This window comes from Haliotis rubra, unplaced genomic scaffold (genome assembly GCF_003918875.1).
Source record: "Haliotis rubra isolate DU_JTF1 unplaced genomic scaffold, ASM391887v1 Scf144, whole genome shotgun sequence".
Taxonomy (NCBI): domain Eukaryota; kingdom Metazoa; phylum Mollusca; class Gastropoda; order Lepetellida; family Haliotidae; genus Haliotis; species Haliotis rubra.
Genome location: NW_025765381.1, coordinates 82,386 through 105,558, shown reverse-complemented (window position 1 = coordinate 105,558; position 23,173 = coordinate 82,386). Strand labels below are relative to the sequence as shown.

General features: G+C 40.9%; 1 protein-coding gene across 1 annotated transcript in view; it reads right to left on the bottom strand.

Annotated features, from left to right (window-relative positions):
- Positions 1–12,695, bottom strand: part of LOC124269320 (protein sidekick-2-like) — a 75,659-nt gene extending 62,964 nt beyond the window's left edge. Inside the window, 1 exon segment of the mRNA XM_046704332.1 lies at positions 12,055–12,695. Within this exon segment, the coding sequence (XP_046560288.1) occupies positions 12,055–12,178 (124 nt within the window). The 5' untranslated portion in view covers positions 12,179–12,695.
- Between the last annotated feature and the right edge of the window lie 10,478 nt (positions 12,696–23,173).

Sequence of the window (23,173 nt, the reverse complement as noted above, 5' to 3'; positions counted from 1 at the left end):
CATGACCTAGTCTGATCCAGACAACATGCAGCAGGTCCTCATGACCTAGTCTGATCCAGACAACATGCAGCAGGTCCTCATGACCTAGTCTGATCCAGACAACATGCAGCAGGTCCTCATGACCTCATGACCTATTCTGATCAAAACAACAAGCAATGGGCTCTGATGATGTGGGTCTGATCTGAACAACAGACAGAATGTCTCAATGACCTAGTCCAAACCGGACAAAAAGCAATGGACCCTGATGACCTTGTCTGATCCAGACAACAAGCAGCAGGTCCTGATGATCTTTTAAGTCTGATCTGGACAAGCAGCAGGTCCTGATGACCTAGTCTGATCCAGACAACATGCAGTAGGTTCTGATGACGTAGTCTGATCCAGACAACATGCAGCAGGTCCTGATGACCTAGGCTGATCTGGACAAAAAGCAGCAGGTCCTGATGATCAGTCTGTTCTGGTATCCCCATGATGAAAAATGCAATGAAACAAAGTTTGCATCATAACAAAAAAAATATATGTAAAATGAATTAAGTTCACAACAAAGTCCTCACAACATTTGATGCCTGAAGGCATAAAACATCCATGAAAGCATGCTTCTCTTCTTTTCTCTTCTACATCCAAGCAGCAATAAACATCATTGATGAAACACTGTAATATGGATTGGTCTGTTTAAAAGTAGCCAACATGTACTGAGAAAAATACTTTTTGTACCTTTTACCTAAATTCATTTGACCTGAGACCAACGAGACATACATTTTCAATTTTCAATTTTCATTTTCAATTACAGTGCCCTACTGATGCCATAATGACTTTAAAGACCACCTTTTTCCAATTTCTGTCTGACAATCACCCAAAATGTCCCTGTTCCTTTTATTATGTTATTTTTTCACTTAATGTTCATGACAGGGAGTAAGATTAGGAGATTATCACATGATGTCAAAAAGAAAAATAATCTGAACTATGTCTCAATTGCATCAATTCCAGTGTAATCTCCTTCCTGGTGAAACCTTAAGCTTTATTCTTCAGAGGTAATCAAGGCCACAGTGATCTAAGATGTATCATTTCTTGTCAAAGGAGAGGGAAAGACGTGCAATGGAATTTAAAGGAAACACAATGAGCAAGGTTTTAAGGTATCTCTGGCAAGGCTGGAAGTATTCACTTTTTGAACAGTTCAACTGACTCAAGTGCTTGCTGCAGAATTGAACCAGGTGATGGACTAACATTCAATATAAAAACAATTCCATTTTATCTAACCTTACATAAAAGCTGGCATATGAATTTTCTGGGGTCTTCTAAAACCTTAATCAAAATGCCACTACAAGTTAGAGTTTGCTGAAAATGCATCCATCATGTTTGGAAATATAAGGAATGAACCAGGCATTCTGAAATATCTGATCAGGCAGAGGTTGGAAAAAGTCAAGAATTTATTTCACTATTGCCATATTGCCATACCATTAACTGATTACAGCAATAGCAGCTTGTTTTTGTCACTCTCAGATTTAGAAAATTAAAATCTAGCAGCATATTCATGACTGATTTAATTCTTCGGCTTGTTCAGAGACAATTATTTTTCCTAGAATTAGGGATCTTAATTATAATCAATATGCCCGGAAGATTTCAAATAAATCTTTATAGTCTATCCTAAATATTTTCTTGGTAATGAATGAGCCCCACAACTGAAAGGCAAAACCATCTTCAAACAGCATGTGATATAATCAAGGTAATTTTCACATTGCCGACAGCACATCAACAGCCATGGTATTAACGAGGTTGGGTTGATAAAATATTGGAAGATGAAAATGAGCTGTTTTTCCCCTCCTTTCCCAAGGCACTACAGAATGATTTAACACCCCTTGGCTAATCAAAATATGAAAAATATTTAGATTTGTCATTAACTAGTCTTCATCATGGTGATATATAAGTTTAATGACAAAAGTTTGACAAGTTTGACATAGTCAAAGAAAGGCTTGATAACACCCATGATCCTAGTCTGTCATACAGACCCTGAAACAAATATATCCAAGAAAGCGCATGCAAGTCTAGAATATGTGGCATGTTTCAGAAAATGAAGAAAGTCTCTGGGCTCCTTTTCAGTATATTTTAGGATTATAATTTAGGAACTGTTTTTTTTCTGTAAAATATGTTCATTTCGGATACTAGATGTTAGTCTACCACGATCCCCACATTTATAAAAATAGCTAAGAGAAATATTAGTGTTGAATACTGTGTGTATGCTCCCCTGGAAAATGTTAACAATCTGGGATTTGAACCAACTGGCCAGCTATATTAGGGCTAACCTTCATCACCTACAGAGGACTACCTTTTTACCTTTAAGGTGGTCAGTAGTACACACTCTTTGAATAGTATATCAGTGATAGAAACTAACGCTCTTAGTCCATCAGTCCTTATAAACAATTTAAAATGGCTAAATTCTATTATTCTTTATGACACTTTAACTACCTTGTAGTTTGTCAAGGATTAAGGCCTAAAACAAAAATTTGTTGTTCTGATTACCCGACCGACCCTTGAATTCTGGTGGCGACCCTATTTTTTTAGCAGTATGAATAAAATTAACCTTTCAGATACCAGTTTTTTCCCAGCACCAACGGACATCGGTTATTCTGATAGAGAAAGTCGACATGATGGCAGCAAGCTTGATTGAATAAACAATTACACATTGATAAATGTGTTAGAAGTTTGTACATTACTTCTAAAAAATAAATTTAATAAAAAAAAAAACCTACCTACCTACCCTAAATTTTAAAGAGGTGTAATCAGAACCACAACATTTTTTTTTATTTGGCCTAAAGGACAAGTGCTCATTGCTATTACTGCACTGCTACAATCTTCAGGATAGCGGCCCAAGCCACACAACAATGCATCATGTTCAGTTGGTGGCATTCCATGGAAAGACCAGACTATTGCTTACCTAGTCTCTGAAAATATGTGCTTTTGATGGACACGAAGAACCCATTGAAATTAAAAAGGAGCTCCAGAGAGGCTCAATTAGGGCTTTTGCGTTCCAAACAGGACTGGGTAGAATGGAAAATATTTTGGTTCATGGACTGTCGGATAGACTACAGAAAGACAATAACAATCGGACAAGCTCTGAAACACTAATTAAATATAGGCCATCAGACGTACCATTTTATTCTACAAATCTCACAATACTTTATCGTCATTAGAGAAACAAAACTTTAGGATTTACAGCAAACAAAAGGATATAAAATTTTCACTAGTACAATGAAATGTCAAGAATAGTCTTAATTAATCATGATCACTGAAGTTCCCCAGTTTACTGTTTTAGCATTCCTCATGAAAAATTCATCTGTGAGCCATAATGTTGAGACAGCATGACATTCAGGTCAGCAGACAAATCAATCATCAGAACGCTGGATGATTACAGGGGTTAGTAACTGTATGCTCATTGCCAAACTTCAAAGACAATTTTTGCTTGAAATCTTTTATTTAAATGGCAGACTGGAAAACATATACAGAGCATGTCAATCTATGTTACAAATTTGATGAGCAAGTTATATGTACAGTATTAACCCTGGTTATAATGCCACTGTTTGTCCAGGAGAAAATATGGCATTATATCCAAGCTGGCACTATAACCAGGTACGACAGTTAGAGACCCTGTGCAATCAACAAGGTATACATCACATAACAAATATGAAGGAAATCAAATACAGTAGTACTTGGACGTGTACATATAGGTACATTTAAGTCCCCCCCCCAAGTCCAGTTAAGCCACCAATATATGTCTCACTATCAAATTCCATCACTCAGTCACCTTCTTCCATTAGACGTCAAAATCAAACTTGTATCAGCACCAGTGGAATCTCTCTAACACATAATGGCTGTACAAGGGATAGAAATGGAGTTATTTTATTGCCATCACTACACTACATGCGCGATTGAGTGAGTGAGGTGCACATTCAAGCAATAACCTCTCTACATTGTTCTTTGTATTTGATGGGGACGACAAATAAGAATAAACACTGTTTCCAGAAACCTGACTGACCTGTCATTTTCCTTTTGACCCTGAACTAATTTTAACAGGTGTTAATTGTTTACAGTAACAAAATAACATGGATCATCCTTAGAGACAAAATGACCAGCAGGTTTCCAACAGCTCCAATGACTGAATCTGCAAGTCCAATGAATCAAACTGAATCCCAGGGTGACTGTCATGTTGACAACTTCACAGCTAAATACTACCACAAGTGACTTCAATTAAAACTGCTTTAAAACATGGGCCTGTGACTCATCCCCTGGGATTCCATTTACATAGTCATTTGATCTATGTCAACCCAGCATATAATGCATGAAAATATTACAACAGATGTCATATGTCGAGCTAAACAAACAGCTGGACAAACAAATTTAATGAATTACTTCAAACCAGGAAGACATCACTCCAAACTACACAATATTAATCCCAACGTAGACTTAACAGATGTGATCTGTACCTTACTTCCGAGGGGCACACATCAAAGACTCCTAACATTCTTACATCATCTATAAATTCAACACAATAACTATACCCCAGAACACAGAACAATGCCAGCTTGTGGACTTTGGAAAGAAGAAGATATTTTTAACACTATGAGTGTCCTTCAGGAGCACTTGTGATAACAAACACTGCTGAACTTTAATGACCTCCAACCCTGCCTATCTGCAACCTCTGGCAGCAACATGGGGCATGCACACCAAGTGCTCCACAAGTAGATCCTGCTGGCATAGCTGACAGGTACCACAGAACAGAGCTTCTTGTACTAATGTCCAGTAATATGGTATGCTTAACGAAATCTCTCCAATGAGGGAGAGCTGAATCATATGGTTCTTTGTTTGATCCTGATGAAGTCCATCTAAAGAAGAAACCTGTCAATTGGTGTTGGCTTCACTGGTAATCTGGCTCTAATCTGTCTTCATTAGAGCTGTTTTCAACAGGGAATATTTGTAGCAGAAATAGGCAAATCAATGTATCCAAGCAAACAAGAACCGTCAGTAAAGATTAGATTGAAAGGAAAAGATTGTATGACACTGCATTGATAGGTCATGTGAAATAATATTTACTTCTGCCTGGGGATAAATAATCTAAAGTGCATGAAAAAATATATTTCATTTCCAAACGAAATGAGTGTCTTGATGACAGGACACATGAGACCATGGAATCAATTGATGAATGAAAAACGCAGCACAGATCAGCATGACTACAGCTTCAGTATTTTGGGGATCTTAGCACTGCTTAGTGGTGCACTGAACATATTTACATTTACATTACCTCTAAATCAAGGGTGTTAAACTGAATGATGGATTAAATGAATAACGCAATCTTCTCAATAAGTTTCAATGTGACCTCTAATCTATTCTAATACTTCAACCACATAAAAATCATAAAATCATCAATTATCTCAAGGACAATTTATTCATCTAACAAGCCTACTGCCATTTCCCTGGGGTAGGTGATAACATTCTGTTACTTAATAAATGATACAGTATTACCTGTGTTAAACACTGTTTTGGAATTTACCACCCCCACCCTAGTGTATTTACCTCATTGACATATATCCATATTTGAAAACAAAACTTGAAGTGTTCCATGTTCAGGAATTTCTAGTCTGACTGGTATTTTTTCTCATCATTCTATGAAGTAATCAGAATCTTTACCTACTTAAAACATGTTACACAATGCTGAATAGGTCGGAGCTTCAGATGGCTCTGGGCACTTAATATATCGAATGTGGTATTTGTTAAAGAAAAGTGATAATCATGTTGAAAAAAACACATTCTGTAATGGATTTGGCACTTCCTTCCAAACCCTCAGGCCGCTTTCAAAATGTTATGAAACAGGCAGTATGCCAATCCAACTTATCAAGACCAACTCAAACATGTTTCGATTCATACTAGGATGGAAACACCCTACTTGGCAATATTTACCCTGTGGAAACTTGCCATGCTCAAACATCAATTCTGCAAATATTTCTGCCCAAAAACTTACAATATCTGGATAACATATCCACTTGAACATCTTGAAAAAGTTAAGGGTCTACCTATTTATAGTTTTCTTAACTTCTAAAACATTTCTTCACTATGTAACCATCTACCATGGGCATGGTATAGAAAATTACATGTATCTATCACTGTCAATACATCAGTGTACATTAAACATGTACACAGACAGTTATTAGGTTTAACATACAAAATCAAAGTATGAACTTTACAATGTCAAGATATTACAACCTGGCATCTGTTTAGTAAGTAGACAAGATACTCCAGACAGACCATATAATGATATAGTGTCATTCGATATTAAATATGAATTTCATTCCACTTCGGATGACAATATGCCATTATACTGATCGAAACAGTGTAACAGCACAAAAGATGATGAAAATATTGTTTACTATTGTGTTCAGGAAAAATGTGTTATGTACACAAAATTGGATATTGAGTGCAATCTGTATTTTTTTAGGACTGGACATATCATTTTTCATACATTTTTCAATCTGTTTTTTCCTTGGAGTACATATCATACATTTTTCAATCTGTTTTTTCCTTGGAGTACATATCATACATTTTTCAATCTGTTTTTTCCTTGGAGTACATATAATCTTTCATACTGAACACTTACAAAAACCATTGATTAGTTCTCTCCATCAGTAAATACTGTAACAGAAAATCTATCATTTGCTGTACCAGCTTCTCCACACATGCACACATACACAATCCATCATTTTGCAAAGTATATAAATAAAGAGGAATCCTTTATAGTTGAGATGAACATCACCACTAGCCTTGCACCTATAACAACCATGCTGTTTAACAGACACGCAGGCATATACATATTCTTGTGACATGTAGTGATTATTACGTGCTTGTCATGTTGATGTTCATAACTTGTGTCAATGAAATTACAGAAGAGTTGCCTTCAGCATGTGCAGGATGAGTTGATTGTACATTTTACTTGACTGAAGACATGTGCTCATTTTACCGACTAACATAAATCAATGCATCTGTTATATGATAACATATCATTGTAGGTTTAACACAATATTCAAGTAAACAGCGTAATTACACTGTCCAAAAACGAACAGAAAATATAGAAAGCTGAGTCAATGAAAGACCGTTGCCTGGATGATGAATAGATTAAATAAATAGCCAGGCCCCTCCACATTGGACATGAATTTGACAAGAGGAGAAACTATATAACCATTATCTCTGATCAGCAGCATATAATTACTGTGTTTTAAAACAGTGTAGCATTGGATACAGCTTTCATATCGAAACAACAACCACTGTTTTGTGCATGAAATGATTACAATCTATAGTAATGCCAGTAATTTGGATAATTAGAAGATTCTGCCAAAACACTTCATGTGAAAAACCTGACCTCAGTCCCTGCCATGATGAATTTTAATGGAGCACCATATTTTATACTTTAGTATCATGCATACAAAATCAACAAGGTGTAATAACATTTGCACCCCAAATCAAATACCAGTAGTGATGCCCTGTTCTCAATAAGACCCATTGATATTTCACGGCATCAGTGGCTGAATACTGATCCCTGCTTCACAGGAAGACTATCATCAGGGCTCATGAGTCTGAGGAAAGTCTCAGAGAATTAGTGTCACTGCTTCGTCAAAGATCTTCATCAGCAATTCCATGGTAGGTGGATTTTCGGTGTTAGTCTACAAAGGTGGAGATACATCAACCAGAATACTTGATAGAAACCGCCCTCAGGCACATCCTCAAGTCAACTCACACTGAAGGATCAGGCATGAAATGTGAAAGCATTTGAAATGGTTTAACCAGACATAATTACTGAAGACAAGCAAATTATCAGACATTTGCTAACAGTCTAAAAGTAACACTATGAAAACAATAAAATCATTATTTTCTTTCAGATGATCGGCGTTATGCTGATGTGGTGAAGCACTTAACTCCATCTTCACTCCAGTTAAGTAATGATCCATGTTGTACTCAACACAAAGAAACTAACACATATCAATACTCATTTTGACAATCCTTGTTTAACGTGTTTATAGTCAGATATCCAATAACTCATTTCATGCTGTATTGCTTTCTTTCGTCACATTGCCAAAAGTATGTTCACCTTCTCGTCTGAACTTGTCCAACAGAATGATGAATTGTAATAAGAAATGCAATAGCATATCAACAGGACTAAGTAAGCGGTCGATGGTAGACGGAACAAAGTCAACTTCTCACCAGTCCCCTGATAGGCAAATGAAGAGAAGCTGACTACTTGAACTGACTGATAAACAAGAGACAGAGGCCATATATGGTCTTCAATGAGACAGTGTGTTTTGCAGTGGTAGATGTCATGGCTATGGTGGCATAGAAGCTTGTAACGCAAAAAACTAGCGTCAAAGTATATATCTTAATATTAAAATAGACCTTGTCAGTGACAGTATATCATTTGATGCTAGTTTTTGTGTTACAAGCATCTGTGTATGGAAGAGACTTATACAGTCACTTCATACTTTGCAACAGCTGTCAGACATGGCAAACCCTCCCTCATGTTTATTGTTTTCCAATTATTGTTATTTATTGATTCTAAGAAAAACTTGTTATTTTGTGCATTGTTACAGTGATGTAAAGTACTGATACTCAAATGCAGCATTCATTACTCTCTATATATTACACATTCTTCATGTAATTTGTTCAGCTGAAAATTATGAACATTTTCAGAAATGATCACAATTTCTTTAGGTATTTGTTTACAATATTAATTAAAAGATTTGTTATTTTGTGTCCGGGCTCCAACGCCTTCCATGCTTGGTATATTTACCAGAAAAATAAATACCACCACTGTACATAATTACCACAGAAAAATGAAAAAAAGGTTAAAAAAGACGTTTTTTGTAATTATACTTAGTGACTTTTGTTTTACTCCGCTGTTAGCAATATTCCAGCAGTATCACGGCTTCACACATTGTACTCATGTGGGGAATCGAACTTGGGTCTGACAAGCGATTGCTTTAACCACTAGATTACCCTCACCACCCCTTTTGTAATTATAGTTTATTTTAGTTATAGTATCCTAATTGGAAAACATTATTGTGTTATATCACATTCCTTCCTAGCTTCTCTTTTACCCTTTTTATAAATCGGTGTTATTTGTCTACGGTGGTTAACTCATGGGCATAACACATGTCTGAGAAGACCTCCACCCCTCTGGCCGACTTGTTCTGATACTGATACATCTTTGTTACCTCCCCTGAGATTAAACATATTAAATGCAATGTCCTTCTATTAAGGTATGGAACAAGTGGAACACACTTATATTCCATGATACAATCCCCCACACACTTTGTGAGAGGATTTCAGTGACAATAGGACGTGACTGACTGTCCATACTCTCTGCTTATTAGTCAATTATCATGGCCAGCCTTTATGCCGGCCTCCTGACAACATAAATCTGTTTAATGATGAACACAACAAATGACACCAATTAATGTGTTAGGTTTCTTTGAACTTTTCCACAGTTCACCCTAAATGTAAAGTGTAAATGATGGGTGGTATTACGACCTTCTGAAAATGGCTTGCACTGCCCCCCTTGTGAACCATCCCAGCAAACTGTCCACATTACTGCCTTCACCATGCTCATCAACTTGTTAATCTTTCAACATTACATTCACACAGGATTAAAGAAGAAATGATTATTTTTCTGCACCATGGACACCAACTCAATTTCCTGAGAATTTTCAGAATATTTACAACTGACATACTGGAATGCTACTTCATTGCAGGATGCTTTTCGTTACGTATGGAGTTGAATGCATGGTTTAAGGAGTGTATAAAGCTAAACATTCCATTACCATGATTATCAACCAGATGGTTATGCTAGCTTGGTGGTGAATATTATGCCCCCCATTTCAAAAGGTTTTAAGAGGTTACAGGTCTCTTATAACTCAATATTATGTGAAGTTACTGTAATGACCGTACTTCAGTGATTGAATTTCCTCAGCTTACAGATTCTCATCAGCATTAGCATGATATTCTTAGGCTACCAGTTTCTCCTGTGCTTCTCAGTCCAATGCCAAAGCATTCTTTCAGAAGCTGGTATCAACCTGTCTGGATAGGATAATATCTTGCTATGTATAACAATGCATGAAGGAAATTTTGCAAACGGAATTTGGTTCATTATTGTTGGGAGTGGTGCTATTTTCAGTAGTTTTAACTCCAACCATAGAAGGATATCCATAACCAGCTTCTGAGAACTTCCCAGTCAACATATTATATAAAGCCCAACCATGCTGGAGAAACATCTTTTACACTTAAGCCGCTGAGTGCAGTGGTCTTGCTTTATGATTATGTGTTTTTAACAAAGGGAAGTCTTCTATGCTTATGGACAAGTGGGCTTACCTGGAAGTTAGTGAGTTACCGGTAGTCATCTTTGATCACATGCAACAGTTATTTACTGATATGAATATGTCAGTTTGACCATGGACATCTATAGCCATACACAAGGTATGACCCTTGTGCTTGCATGATGAATCATATGTGGGTCTTGCCCATGTACAGCATATCACTATCAGTCACAAACAAGGAAGGGTATTGTTTATCTCTGGTCAAGAATACCTATCATCAGATCATCATATATATTTTGTTTAATTGTGACATTTGCATTGATGGGTCATTGACTTACAAGAATCAAAACAAGGGCATTTTATATACGAACCTGTTTAAGGATACTTGGAGGACTGAACCATAACACACAAGAGACAAGGAAGAGCTATAACCATTGAGCCACCCACCACAGCTAAATGTATGCATTATCTACATGGGTAGGCACAAAGAGGCCTGTCTGTATGATACTTACTCGGTAGATAGATTTTATGATGTAGGTTTATGTCAATGTAAGTGGTGAAGTGGTGTAGCAACAATACTCCTACTGCTGTGTAGCTTAATGAGCTGGACACTTCCTTGTAAGAGCTACTGGACTGTAATCCTGTCTTCAACAAGCACGAAAGGCAATTTTACACACTATAAAAAGGAAGATTTCACATAACCTTTAGGTACCAGTACATATGAATACGCTAAATTAAGTAGTCATTATTTCACTGAGTACCACTATCTCATTTCCAAATATCAGCTATACAATTTCTGTACTGCTAAGAAGATGTATATTTAATCTGAATCACTCGGTCTAGTACAACCACACAACCAAAAACATACAGATATCCTCAGACTTAATTATGAATTATTGATTACAAATTATGGTCATCTGCATTTCAAGTCAGTCTCTCTTTCTCTCACTGTCTAAACTTGCTGATTAAAGTATTGAAATCATGGTAATCATCCTCTCTGACATCAAGCTCTTGGTGGATGCCACGTCCAATTTCTGTGAGCAGAAATCTTCAGCTTTAGCTCGTTACAACCTAACCATCAAAACAATTATGCAATAATCGGACTGAGAGGTATTATATATGGTACAGCCAGTTGTTCTTTTGTGACAGCTGTTGCCCTCTCAGCCTTATCTGCAGACACTTCTCTTTATTAGTTGAATAACAAGTAACCTGCACACTTGAATGTATTACATAGTTTAAACAACTACACACCCTTAAACACCAGCGCGTTACACAGTACACTGCTAACAAGCTCTTCAATAAGTAATAATTATGAACTTTTTCAATATTAATCATGAACAAATGTCAAATAAGGGGACCAGTCAATACCATTAATATCCAATACGTACAGCAATAACTAAAAATAATAAGTTATTACAGCATATTGGTGAATCACTTGTTACATGCTATTGTTTGTGGAATGTCTTGAACTATAGCGTGGTGGAAACCACTGATGATCTAGCTATATAGCCTAGGTCAATACCCGTGTATTTCCGTACTTACTAAACAAATAACACCATTGCAATTTCTTACGTCAAACACGATGAAGATGAAACACATATGTATATTGGTGTTTAGCACCTGCTTGTACGTGTGATCACCCAATCAGACCCTGAACATATCTGGAAAAATATAGGACAATTATCACATACTGCCATGGGCCTTCTCTTACCTTGTGAAAGAGTTGTTGAAGTGAAAATGGCCAACACAGTAAAAGCCAGTTTCACAAACAGTAAGTGTGACTTCTTCCATGTGTATCCGTTGTTTAGTGTATAACTCCATCCTTCTGTCTTCATCTTCCCAATTTACATCATCCCCCGTTTGTTTGGGATTTCAACGACACAAGCTCGATTCAACACTGTTGATTTGATTAGCCGAGGACAGACGAGATATGCAACGCGATCCTGTCCAATGCAACCGGGCTCTCTGGCTTCAAGACACTCGATAGAAAGCAGCCAATATATGAGCAACAGACAGTTGGCTCTGCTAGTGCTTACTGGACTATTTCACTGTGAATCGTATCAACTAATCCGAATATACAACAGTTGTAATCGGGTTCAACAAGTTTGATCGGAAGTTTACACCGACGCCATGATGTGATCGTCACTGAATGGTGTCACCAGACGACCTATTACCTGTCACGGGTGATCATTCCTGCCTGCTTAATATGTTTCGTTACCTGATGAAGAAATACACATATAATCCAATAATTCCTTCCAAAATGAAATGTTGATCTTGTGTTTCAACGCCAATGTTCACAGGTTAATTACACACGGCAGGTACTCGTGCTTTGTGTTCGAATACAATAAGTCACGTGACACCTACACCGCTTCTGATTGGCTAGTGTCTCAGGTAAAAGGGGAGTGGTTAAAGTGGAGGTATACACAGTGAAATACCAGTGCAGTGACGTGTAGAGCAACACTCATTTCATTTACCGCTTATGTCAAAGGCGTTTAAAGAATCTGGAGCGGATGACATATACGTTCTGTCAAGCAAATCTATAGCTTCAAGGTACTCTGATCGTTTTGGTATTCTTTTGTGACACACCTCACAGATCGGCAATCGTACCCCATTAAGTGAGATATTTTTGTTAATTCGTAGTGTTTTGCAAAATCATTACGCAACATAACAAACATGCTTATGTTTTAATGATTTTCAGACATCGATATTTGCTCTATTGCTGTTTCCATTTGATCATTTGTATGTTGATTTTTTTTGTGAAACATGAATGAAATACATTTCATATACAATTATGTACATAAAATCATTCACAATTAGGTTTGCCGTCTAATTCGCTTGAGATTCCACATTCACACGAGCACATTTGCACATATTTTGGTCTGCGTTATTCGTTGTGAATTGACAGCGCTACAATTTGTAGCGGTGTGTGTACGTTCTGTATTTGTTTAATGTCATTGACATTTGCTCCCTTCAGAAAGTATCCCACAACAAATGTCACGGCGGATAATGCCTCCCACGTGTTAAATCAAGGAATCTATCTTATGAAGACCTCCCGGTTAAATATATCACCTGTGTATCACCTATCAGCAATTGTCCACGGTGCGGTATCGTGATACCCACTCACACACCTAAAGCCTGTATACGTACCCCATATACACGACGAAAGCCTATACACATAAGACACTAGCCTTGCTCCAAGGCTGTACTGAATGCTAAGCCCATGGATGTACAGTCATCCTACCCTTTAAAGAGCCCAATCAAGATAAGGGGACAGCACATCCAAGAACGCCAGTCTGATAGAGGTATATTTATATTTTTTAGAAATTATCATTTGAACTATTAATTATTACATTAGAGACTTGTGCAAGTCTAATAAGACACCTCCGTGGCATTGTAAATCTCCGAGTTTCCCATCGGACGTTTACAGGTGGCAATATATGCAAAGTACAATGGTAATCAGAACCATAAAGAAAGACTCATTTAGACTTAAGCTGTTATACAGCACACCATGGAGATTAGGTATCCTATTACCTTATTTTATCAGGCGCCATAACACACGGCGTATTTACATATATGGCATATTCATAACCAGGCCATTAGTGTTTAACTTTACTATCTATTCAAGCGATCGTTGATATCATTATGTCTTATTTACCTATCGATATTCTTTTCTCAAGGGATCTGATATCGCGTCTTTTTATTTAATTTAAGAAATTCCCATAAAATGTCAAAGTGTCAAATTTACATTATAAGTCTGGGAGATCGTACATTGTCAGAATAATTTGCACGATTATATTGTGAAGCATCCCAAATGTGACACACGCATATATCTGTAGGCGTAATTGCCTGTCGGGTAATGGAATCCTGGTATCTAACGCTGCTCTAATCCCTAAGGTCCATATGACATTGTCGGTACGCATTTGGCTTTGATTTGAACTTCGAATTGCCACTTGAATAAAGCTACGTCCATATTTTCTTGTTGCTAGGGTGCAGTGGGAGCCCCGAGCGTTAGTTTAGTCGATAGTATGGGCTCCAGGCTGTATTGTTTAGGCCCACACACAATAGCACCGCGGCAACCATTTCTTCTTATCATTTACGGTGTCTGTTTTCTGCCGAGAATTCTTGCTATGGGGAAATGTCAAAGGGGACAGGGAAGGGGATACAGGGGGCAGGCGAGAGGTAAAGAGACACAGGGTTCGACTGATAACACAGTCTCGCAATGTCCTCGTGTACGTCGGTAGTGGCAAAGCGAGACAACATGCGATTTGCCGCCATTAACACCGAGTGTCTGTCTGTACTGTTGTCTATATCACGTGTACATATCTAACAGCTGGTGGCATGTTACAGGTGTGGTCGGTCTATATTGATACAGTTAGGGTGAAGATATGGTCAGGATATCTCTGTACATATAGTGAAATTAACTTTCAAATATTCTGTTTTCGCTTCGCTTGTGAATATTTTCATCCCAATTTGTAAAAAGTGAATGTAATATTTCCATCCCAATTTGTAAAAAGTGAACGTAATAAAATCAATAATTGTTCCAAACATTGCTAGTGTCGAAGTACAATGGGTGAGTGCGTAAATGAGCTGCAGTCAGTTTGGTACATTACATATATACACGGGCTGTAAATATTTACGTAGCATATTGATTTCAACATGTTTTATTGACATCCCATCTGAACTGGGAAAATTATTCAACTCGCTTCCAGGTCCCGGTACCCAGGAATACATCATATATTCGCGCATAATCATAATTTCGTAGTTTGGGCTCAGCTTTTCGAGGTATGATGACACAGTCACTGAGATCACATTTTGTACCCGACCCTTACTCTGACCAGAGACCATATACTGGTATATGGTCTCTGCTCTGACGGAAAGAGTTCTGGGACTTACGTTGACCCGGTGAGAGAAGTATGGGATACTGGGGACCAATACCGGAATGTCCACGGTTACTGGGGACCAATCCTGTACCTGATTCCAAATGGGAGACATGTACATGATGTACTGGGGACCGATCCTGTTCCGGATTCCAACCGCGAGAAATGCATATGGTGTACCGGGGACCAAGCCGCCCCGTATTCCAACAAGGACACATGCATCTAGTGTACTACGACCAGCCCTACCACGGCTTCCAAGGAGACATGCATCTAGTGTACTGGAACCAGCCCTACCACGGCTTCCAACAAGGAGACATGCATCTAGTGTACTACGACCAGCCCTACCACGGCTTCCAACAAGGACACATGCATCTAGTGTACTGGGACCGGCCCTACCACGGCTTCCAACAGGGAGACATGCATCTAGTGTACTGGGACCGGCCCTGCCTCGACTTCCAACAAGGACACATGCATCTAGTGTACTACGACCAGCCCTACCACGGCTTCCAACAAGGAGACATACATCTGGTGTACTACGACCAGCCCTGCCTCAGCTTTAAATAAGGAGACATACATCTGGTGTACTGGGACCGGCCCTACCACGGCTTCCAACAAGGAGACATGCATCTAGTGTACTGAGGCCGGCCCTACCACGGCTTCCGACAAGGAGACATATATCTAGTGTACTACGACCGGCCCTACCACGGCTTCCAACAAGGAGACATGCATCTAGTGTACTGGGGCCGGCCCTACCACGGCTTCCAACAAGGAGACATGCATCTAGTGTACTGGGACCGGCCCTAACATGGCTTCCAACAAGGAGACATACATCTGGTGTACTGGGACCGGCCCTGCCTCAGCTTTAAATAAGGAGACATACATCTGGTGTACTGGGACCGGTCCTGCCTCAGCCTCCAACAAGGAGACATTCATCTGGTGTACTGAGACCGGTCCTTCCTCGGCTTCTAACAAGGATACATAATCTGGTGTACTGGGACCGGTCCTGCCCTCGGCTTCCAACAAGGAGATGCATCTGGTGTACTGGGCACCGGCCCTGCCTCGGCCTCCAACAAGGAGACATGCATCTGGTGTACTGGGACCGGTCCTGCCTCGGCTTCCAACAAGGAGACATGCATCTAGTGTACTGGGGACCGGTCTTGCCTCGGCCTCCATGCATTTGGTGTACTGGGACCGAACCTGCCTCGGCTTCCAACAAGGAGACATGCATCTGGTGTACTGGGGACAGGTCCTGCCTCGGCCTCCAACAAGGAGACATGCATCTGGTGTACTGGGGACCGGCCCTGCCTCGGCCTCCATGCATCTGGTGTACTGGGGGACCGGCCCTGCCTCGTCCTCCAACAAGGAGACATGCATCTAGTGTACTGGGGACCGGCCCTGCCTCGGCCTCCAACAAGGAGACATGCATCTGGTGTACTGGGACCCACCCTGCCTCGGCCTCCAACAAGGAGACATGCATCTAGTGTACTGGGGACCGGCCCTGCCTCGGCCTCCATGCATCTGGTGTACTGGGACCGGCCCTACCACGGCTTCCAACAAGGAGACATGCATCTAGTGTACTGAGGCCGGCCCTACCACGGTTTCCGACAAGGAGACATATATCTAGTGTACTACGACCGGCCCTACCACGGCTTCCAACAAGGAGACATGCATCTAGTGTACTGGGGCCGGCCCTACCACGGCTTCCAACAAGGAGACATGCATCTAGTGTACTGGGACCGGCCCTAACACGGCTTCCGACAAGGATTTCAACATGTTTTATTGACATCCCATCTGAACTGGGAAAATTATTCAACTCGCTTCCAGGTCCCGGTACCCAGGAATACATCATATATTCGCGCATAATCATATTTTCGTAGTTTGGGCTCAGCTTTTCGAGGTATGATGACACAGTCACTGAGATCACATTTTGTACCCGACCCTTACTCTGACCAGAGACCATATACTGGTATATGGTCTCTGCTCTGACGGAAAGAGTTCTGGGACTTACGTTGACCCGGTGAGAGAAGTATGGGATACTGGGGACCAATACCGGAATGTCCACGGTTACTGGGGACCAATCCTGTACCTGATTCCAAATGGGAGACATGTACATGATGTACTGGGGACCGATCCTGTTCCGGATTCCAACGGCGAGAAATGCATATGGTGTACCGGGGACCAAGCCGCCCCGTATTCCAACAAGGACACATGCATTTAGTGTACTACGACCAGCCCTACCACGGCTTCAAAGGAGACATGCATCTAGTGTACTGGAACCAGCCCTACCACGGCTTCCAACAAGGAGACATGCATCTAGTGTACTACGACCAGCCCTACCACGGCTTCCAACAAGGACACATGCATCTAGTGTACTGGGACCGGCCCTACCACGGCTTCCAACAGGGAGACATGCATCTAGTGTACTGGGACCGGCCCTGCCTCGACTTCCAACAAGGACACATGCATCTAGTGTACTACGACCAGCCCTACCACGGCTTCCAACAAGGAGACATACATCTGGTGTACTACGACCAGCCCTGCCTCAGCTTTAAATAAGGAGACATACATCTGGTGTACTGGGACCGGCCCTGCCTCAGCTTTAAATAAGGAGACATACATCTGGTGTACTGGGACCGGCCCTACCACGGCCTCCAACAAGGAGACATGCATCTAGTGTACTGAGGCCGGCCCTACCACGGCTTCCGACAAGGAGACATATATCTAGTGTACTACGACCGGCCCTACCACGGCTTCCAACAAGGAGACATGCATCTAGTGTACTGGGACCGGCCCTAACATGGCTTCCGACAAGGAGACATACATCTGGTGTACTGGGACCGGCCCTGCCTCAGCTTTAAATAAGGAGACATACATCTGGTGTACTGGGACCGGTCCTGCCTCAGCCTCCAACAAGGAGACATTCATCTGGTGTACTGAGACCGGTCCTTCCTCGGCTTCTAACAAGGATACATAATCTGGTGTACTGGGACCGGTCCTGCCCTCGGCTTCCAACAAGGAGACATGCATCTGGTGTACTGGGGACCGGCCCTGCCTCGGCCTCCAAAAGGAGACATGCATCTGGTGTACTGGGACCGGTCCTGCCCTCGGCTTCCAACAAGGAGACATGCATCTGGTGTACTGGGACCGGTCCTGCCTCGGCTTCCAACAAGGAGACATGCATCTAGTGTACTGGGACCGGCCCTACCACGGCTTCCGACAAGGAGACATGCATCTGGTGTACTGGGACCGGTCCTGCCTCGGCCTCCAACAAGGAGACATGCATCTGGTGTACTAGGGACCGGTCCTGCCTCGGCCTCCATGCATCTGGTGTACTGGAACCGACCCTGCCTCGGCCTCCAACAAGGAGACATGCATCTGGTGTACTGGGACCGGTCCAGCCCTCGGCTTCCAAAAGGACACATGCATCTGGTGTACCGGGGACCAGGTACGCCAGGAGTCTCTCCGGGCAGAAATGTTTACAGGTTACTGGAGACCAATATTTTCCCGGAATTCACCCGGGGACACAGTTATCTGGTTTGAGGTTCTTGTTCCACAAATTACCACATATTCCCACAAGAGGCAGGTATAACGTGCTCGGGACTTATTCTGCCCCTGAATCGCCAAGGGGAGACAGATATGTTGGATAAGTGGTTACCTGTTTTGCCCCGGACTCCCCACAGAGAGACAGGTATGTTGGATAATTGGTTACCTGTTTTGCCCCGGACTCCCCACAGAGAGACAGGTATGTTGGATAAGTGGTTACCTGTTTTGCATCGGACTCCCCAAAGAGAGACAGGTATGTTGGATAAGTGGTTACCTGTTTTGCCCCGGACTCCCCAAAGAGAGACAGATATGTTGGATAAGTGGTTACCTGTTTTGCCCCGGACTCCCCACAGAGAGACAGGTATGTTGGATAATTGGTTACCTGTTTTGCCCCGGACTCCCACACAGAGACAGGTATGTTGGATAAGTTTTGCCCCGGACTCCCACAGAGAGACAGGTACCTGTTTTGCCCCGGACTCCCCACAGAGAGACAGGTATGTTGGATAATTGGTTACCTGTTTTGCCCCGGACTCCCCACAGAGAGACAGGTATGTTGGATAAGTGGTTACCTGTTTTGCCCCGGACTCCCCACAGAGAGACAGGTATGGATCTCGGTGCACCTATTCCACCCCGCTATGCCCCAGGGAAGACACGCACTGGTTACTGCTGGCCTATGTTGACCCGGAGTCCCATACGGACATTGATACCGTCACATCGTGTTTCATGTTTTTGCACAGAAAGGGATAATGCAACGTAATATGTCCAGTCGATAAAATATCTAGTGGGATACTGCTATTTTGTGAAATCGTCTCCGTTCCTTTATCAGTTACTTTTGACATTTGCCGGGAAAACAGATCTACGGATAAAACAACTAGATTTAGGTGAAATCAATTTCATCATTCATCCGTTTCGATCAGTGGATACAGTTGATAATCAAGTTATGGGTTATCCAGGTTAACACGGCCCCAAAGTAGAGCAAATATGAATATATAAATTATGAATTGTTCTTTTCCTGCTTTGGTATCAATTGCAGGAATAAACATTTCACCAAACTAATTTTACGCATTTTTTGATACAAAATATAAACTGCGATTTCTACAACACTACAGGTGGTATGCATCCATGGTGTATGTAGCATAAAACAGATAGGTATTTATTCAGTATTTTGATCATACAAAAGAAAATACTTGTATAGTATTGGAAATAATGAATAAATAATTCTCCAACAACGGTAATGAATACAGGATGAAAAACACATTAAACATACCATACACACACGCACGTAGTCGTACATACATACATACATACATACATACATACATACATACATACATACATACATACATACATACATACATACATACATACATACATACATACATACATACATACATACATACATACATACATACATACATACATACATACATACATACATTTGTAGGGCCACGCTAAACATCTTTATTTCTCATACAAAACGTTAGTCTAGTTGAAGTTTAATTTGAACTGGATTTTGATTTCCTAACCACTCAACCTAAATTCACAATTACACACAAAAAAACGCTCCTCTAAGTCTTCGCCACCTCGCATCCCTTTCTGACTTGCAGAATCACGAACGACATGGCTGGTCTTACAACAAAAAGTGCAGTAGTGGAATGGCACACAAGCAGCGAACTAGCTGTGAACCGGAACCAAATTAAGTATATGAAAAAACATACTCGGAAAAGTTGCTTCGTGTCGATTTTTAAGTTCAGTCGATGATTAAAACCGAGACATTTTTCATATGGCCCTATCACGTTGCACTCCACCCATCCCGCCATGATAAATCGGTTGCCCTGCCATGGACGTGCGGAAAAAAAAAAATTCTAAAAAAACTTCAATGCCTGTTTAGCTTGCGTAATTACAAGCAGCGCAATGCCAATGCGTGATTTCGATCTTTGATTTCTTCAAACGGGGTTCTAAATCTCTTTCCTGGAAACAACGGCGTTGTTTGGGATGCAGTGAACATCTGTCTATGTATACATATCATGTGGTGCACTATTTTCAACCACAAATAAACGCTTAAACTTGATGTAAACAGTGGGCATGTCTCCTCAACCGGCTACACTCGCTGTCCAGCTCCTCAGCGTAAATACAATCCTTCTTTAAAGCTCCTTATCGGTCAGCCCGACGCTAAGGTAAATACAGATCTATTTCTATCAAGATCACTGCAAATGTAACTGGAAAAAATAAACAAAAGTTAGCTTGTCCCATCACTGTCATGACTAGGCGGTGATCGATATATCGATATCTGTATGTGCTGATTACGGATAGGCCTACCGGTCAGTGTTAACCGGAATCTAACTATACAACCAGACATGCATTCTTGTATAGAAAAGCTCGTTTACTATGTAGACTCCAATCTCCGAAATGGATGTCTTCTTCTTTTGATTTGACCCAAGTGCCATTTGCGTTGCTATCGCTACAGAAGTTTTTGCATTAATTGAAATTATCAGAGTATAAGATTCGTAAAGCAAGTGCTGGAGCCTGTTTACAGAATACCTATGTCGTTATCCACCATTCATGGTAGAACGGTTCGATGGAACGGTGTAATCTGATTCTATCAGTTTCTAAAATTATAAGCCATTGAAAGTTTGAGTTGGATCAGATGTTTGATTGTTCGTTCATCTCGACTTTCGTCGCGTCCTACACGAAAATCGTTCGGGATGGTACCAGTGGCCACGAACACAGCTGAAAAGTTGAAAAATGCAGCCATGGGGCATTGTTACATGTAAAGGTAAAAGTTTGTGGTTTGTCCGTCACATTTGGTTTCGCGAACATTCGGTTTTACACGGAACGATAGCCGTGGTCACAAACACAGTCAAAGGTGTTTGTTTGTTTGTTGCCTCATGACGTTCTCAACAATATTCCAGCCATTTGGTCTGTACACAATCGAGTCTGAACAAGACAATCCAGGGTTTCAATTTTGAGCATGGGTAAACCCTATTTGGATACGATGACATGCATCAAACCAAGTCGTGACGTACTCAACAATAATCCAGCCATATGACGGTGGTGTGTACATAACCGAGTCTGAACCAGGCAATCCAGTGTTTCACATTATGAGCATGGGTACACGCTATTTGGATACGATGACATACATCAAACCAAGTCACATCAGCCTGGCCACCTAATCCTACTTGTTGCCTCCTGAGACAAGCATTGCTGATGGCCTCTATTCTTACCCTGAATATTACCACGGGTTGAAAATAAAACATGAGCAAGAAAGGCGGTAGCTTGGTCAGGATAACACCATTATATAAGTCATTACTGGCTCTCTTTCTTTTTACGAAATATACAATACAAGATACAGTCTATTGCCGAGAACTGTACGTGTCCTTTGAGTAGGCCTATGTATTATTAAACACGATCTAACTACAGCACAATGCAGACTGATCTCCCTTAATATTCTTGACATTATGATGGCACCAAGAACCACCGGCTTCACGCACACCCCAGTCTTCTATGGCGCCACAATCAGCTATGCGACGCTGTAACCATCAATAACCTATATTGTCGAATCTCAGTTCCGCCATGAGTTTGTGTCGGGGTTTGTCAGCACCATACCCGGGCTCATGGGTTTCACAAGAAGTGGTAACGTGTACGACTTGTATTACTTGCATCACTCCAGACACACCAAGCTGACAAGCTTGTGAAAGCGGCGTTAAAAACAACCTTCCTCGCAAACGATGGCAACATGTAATAATCGAACCCAGGTTACAAACGGGGTAACTGAATACTCTGGCCACTGGGCCACCACTGGTCCAACAACTCAATGTTTCGAAACCGTTGACTATACATGGTGGGTTATGTTGATTTACCAGTGTTGACCCTTCAACTGCAGGCATGACAGACACTGACACCAACTACACTACCCGTGGGGCTATCAGAGGGATGACTGAATCTGGCAATTGCCTGAACAGATTGGGTAAGAGAGACGGCATCGTTGCACAGAATTTCTGAAGATGAAACAAATATAATCTTATTGAATAAAACATAACAGATATAAAAAAATTTAAAATATGGTGGATAAATATCACACCAGGGACTCTTCACATGAAACACACGGTATAAAACACAGCCCACTATACCCCAAGCGCAAAAATCACTTTCAAATTGATTCAATTTGTTATACATTCAGATATAGAAGTACTTTCATGGGCGCCATGCTACATTATCCAATGCTTCAATTAAACACACGCTGGTTTAACGGTCCGTCACGACAGTGGTTGCTTGTAAGGCTTCAATATCCAAATGACCACGTATATCAAAGAGATATTGATTCCACACAAATATCCCCGGATGTGTTGCGTGTGTAAACTTACCAGGTTAGGAGTTGCATGTTTGCTTTGTTGGGATTCGTTAATTACA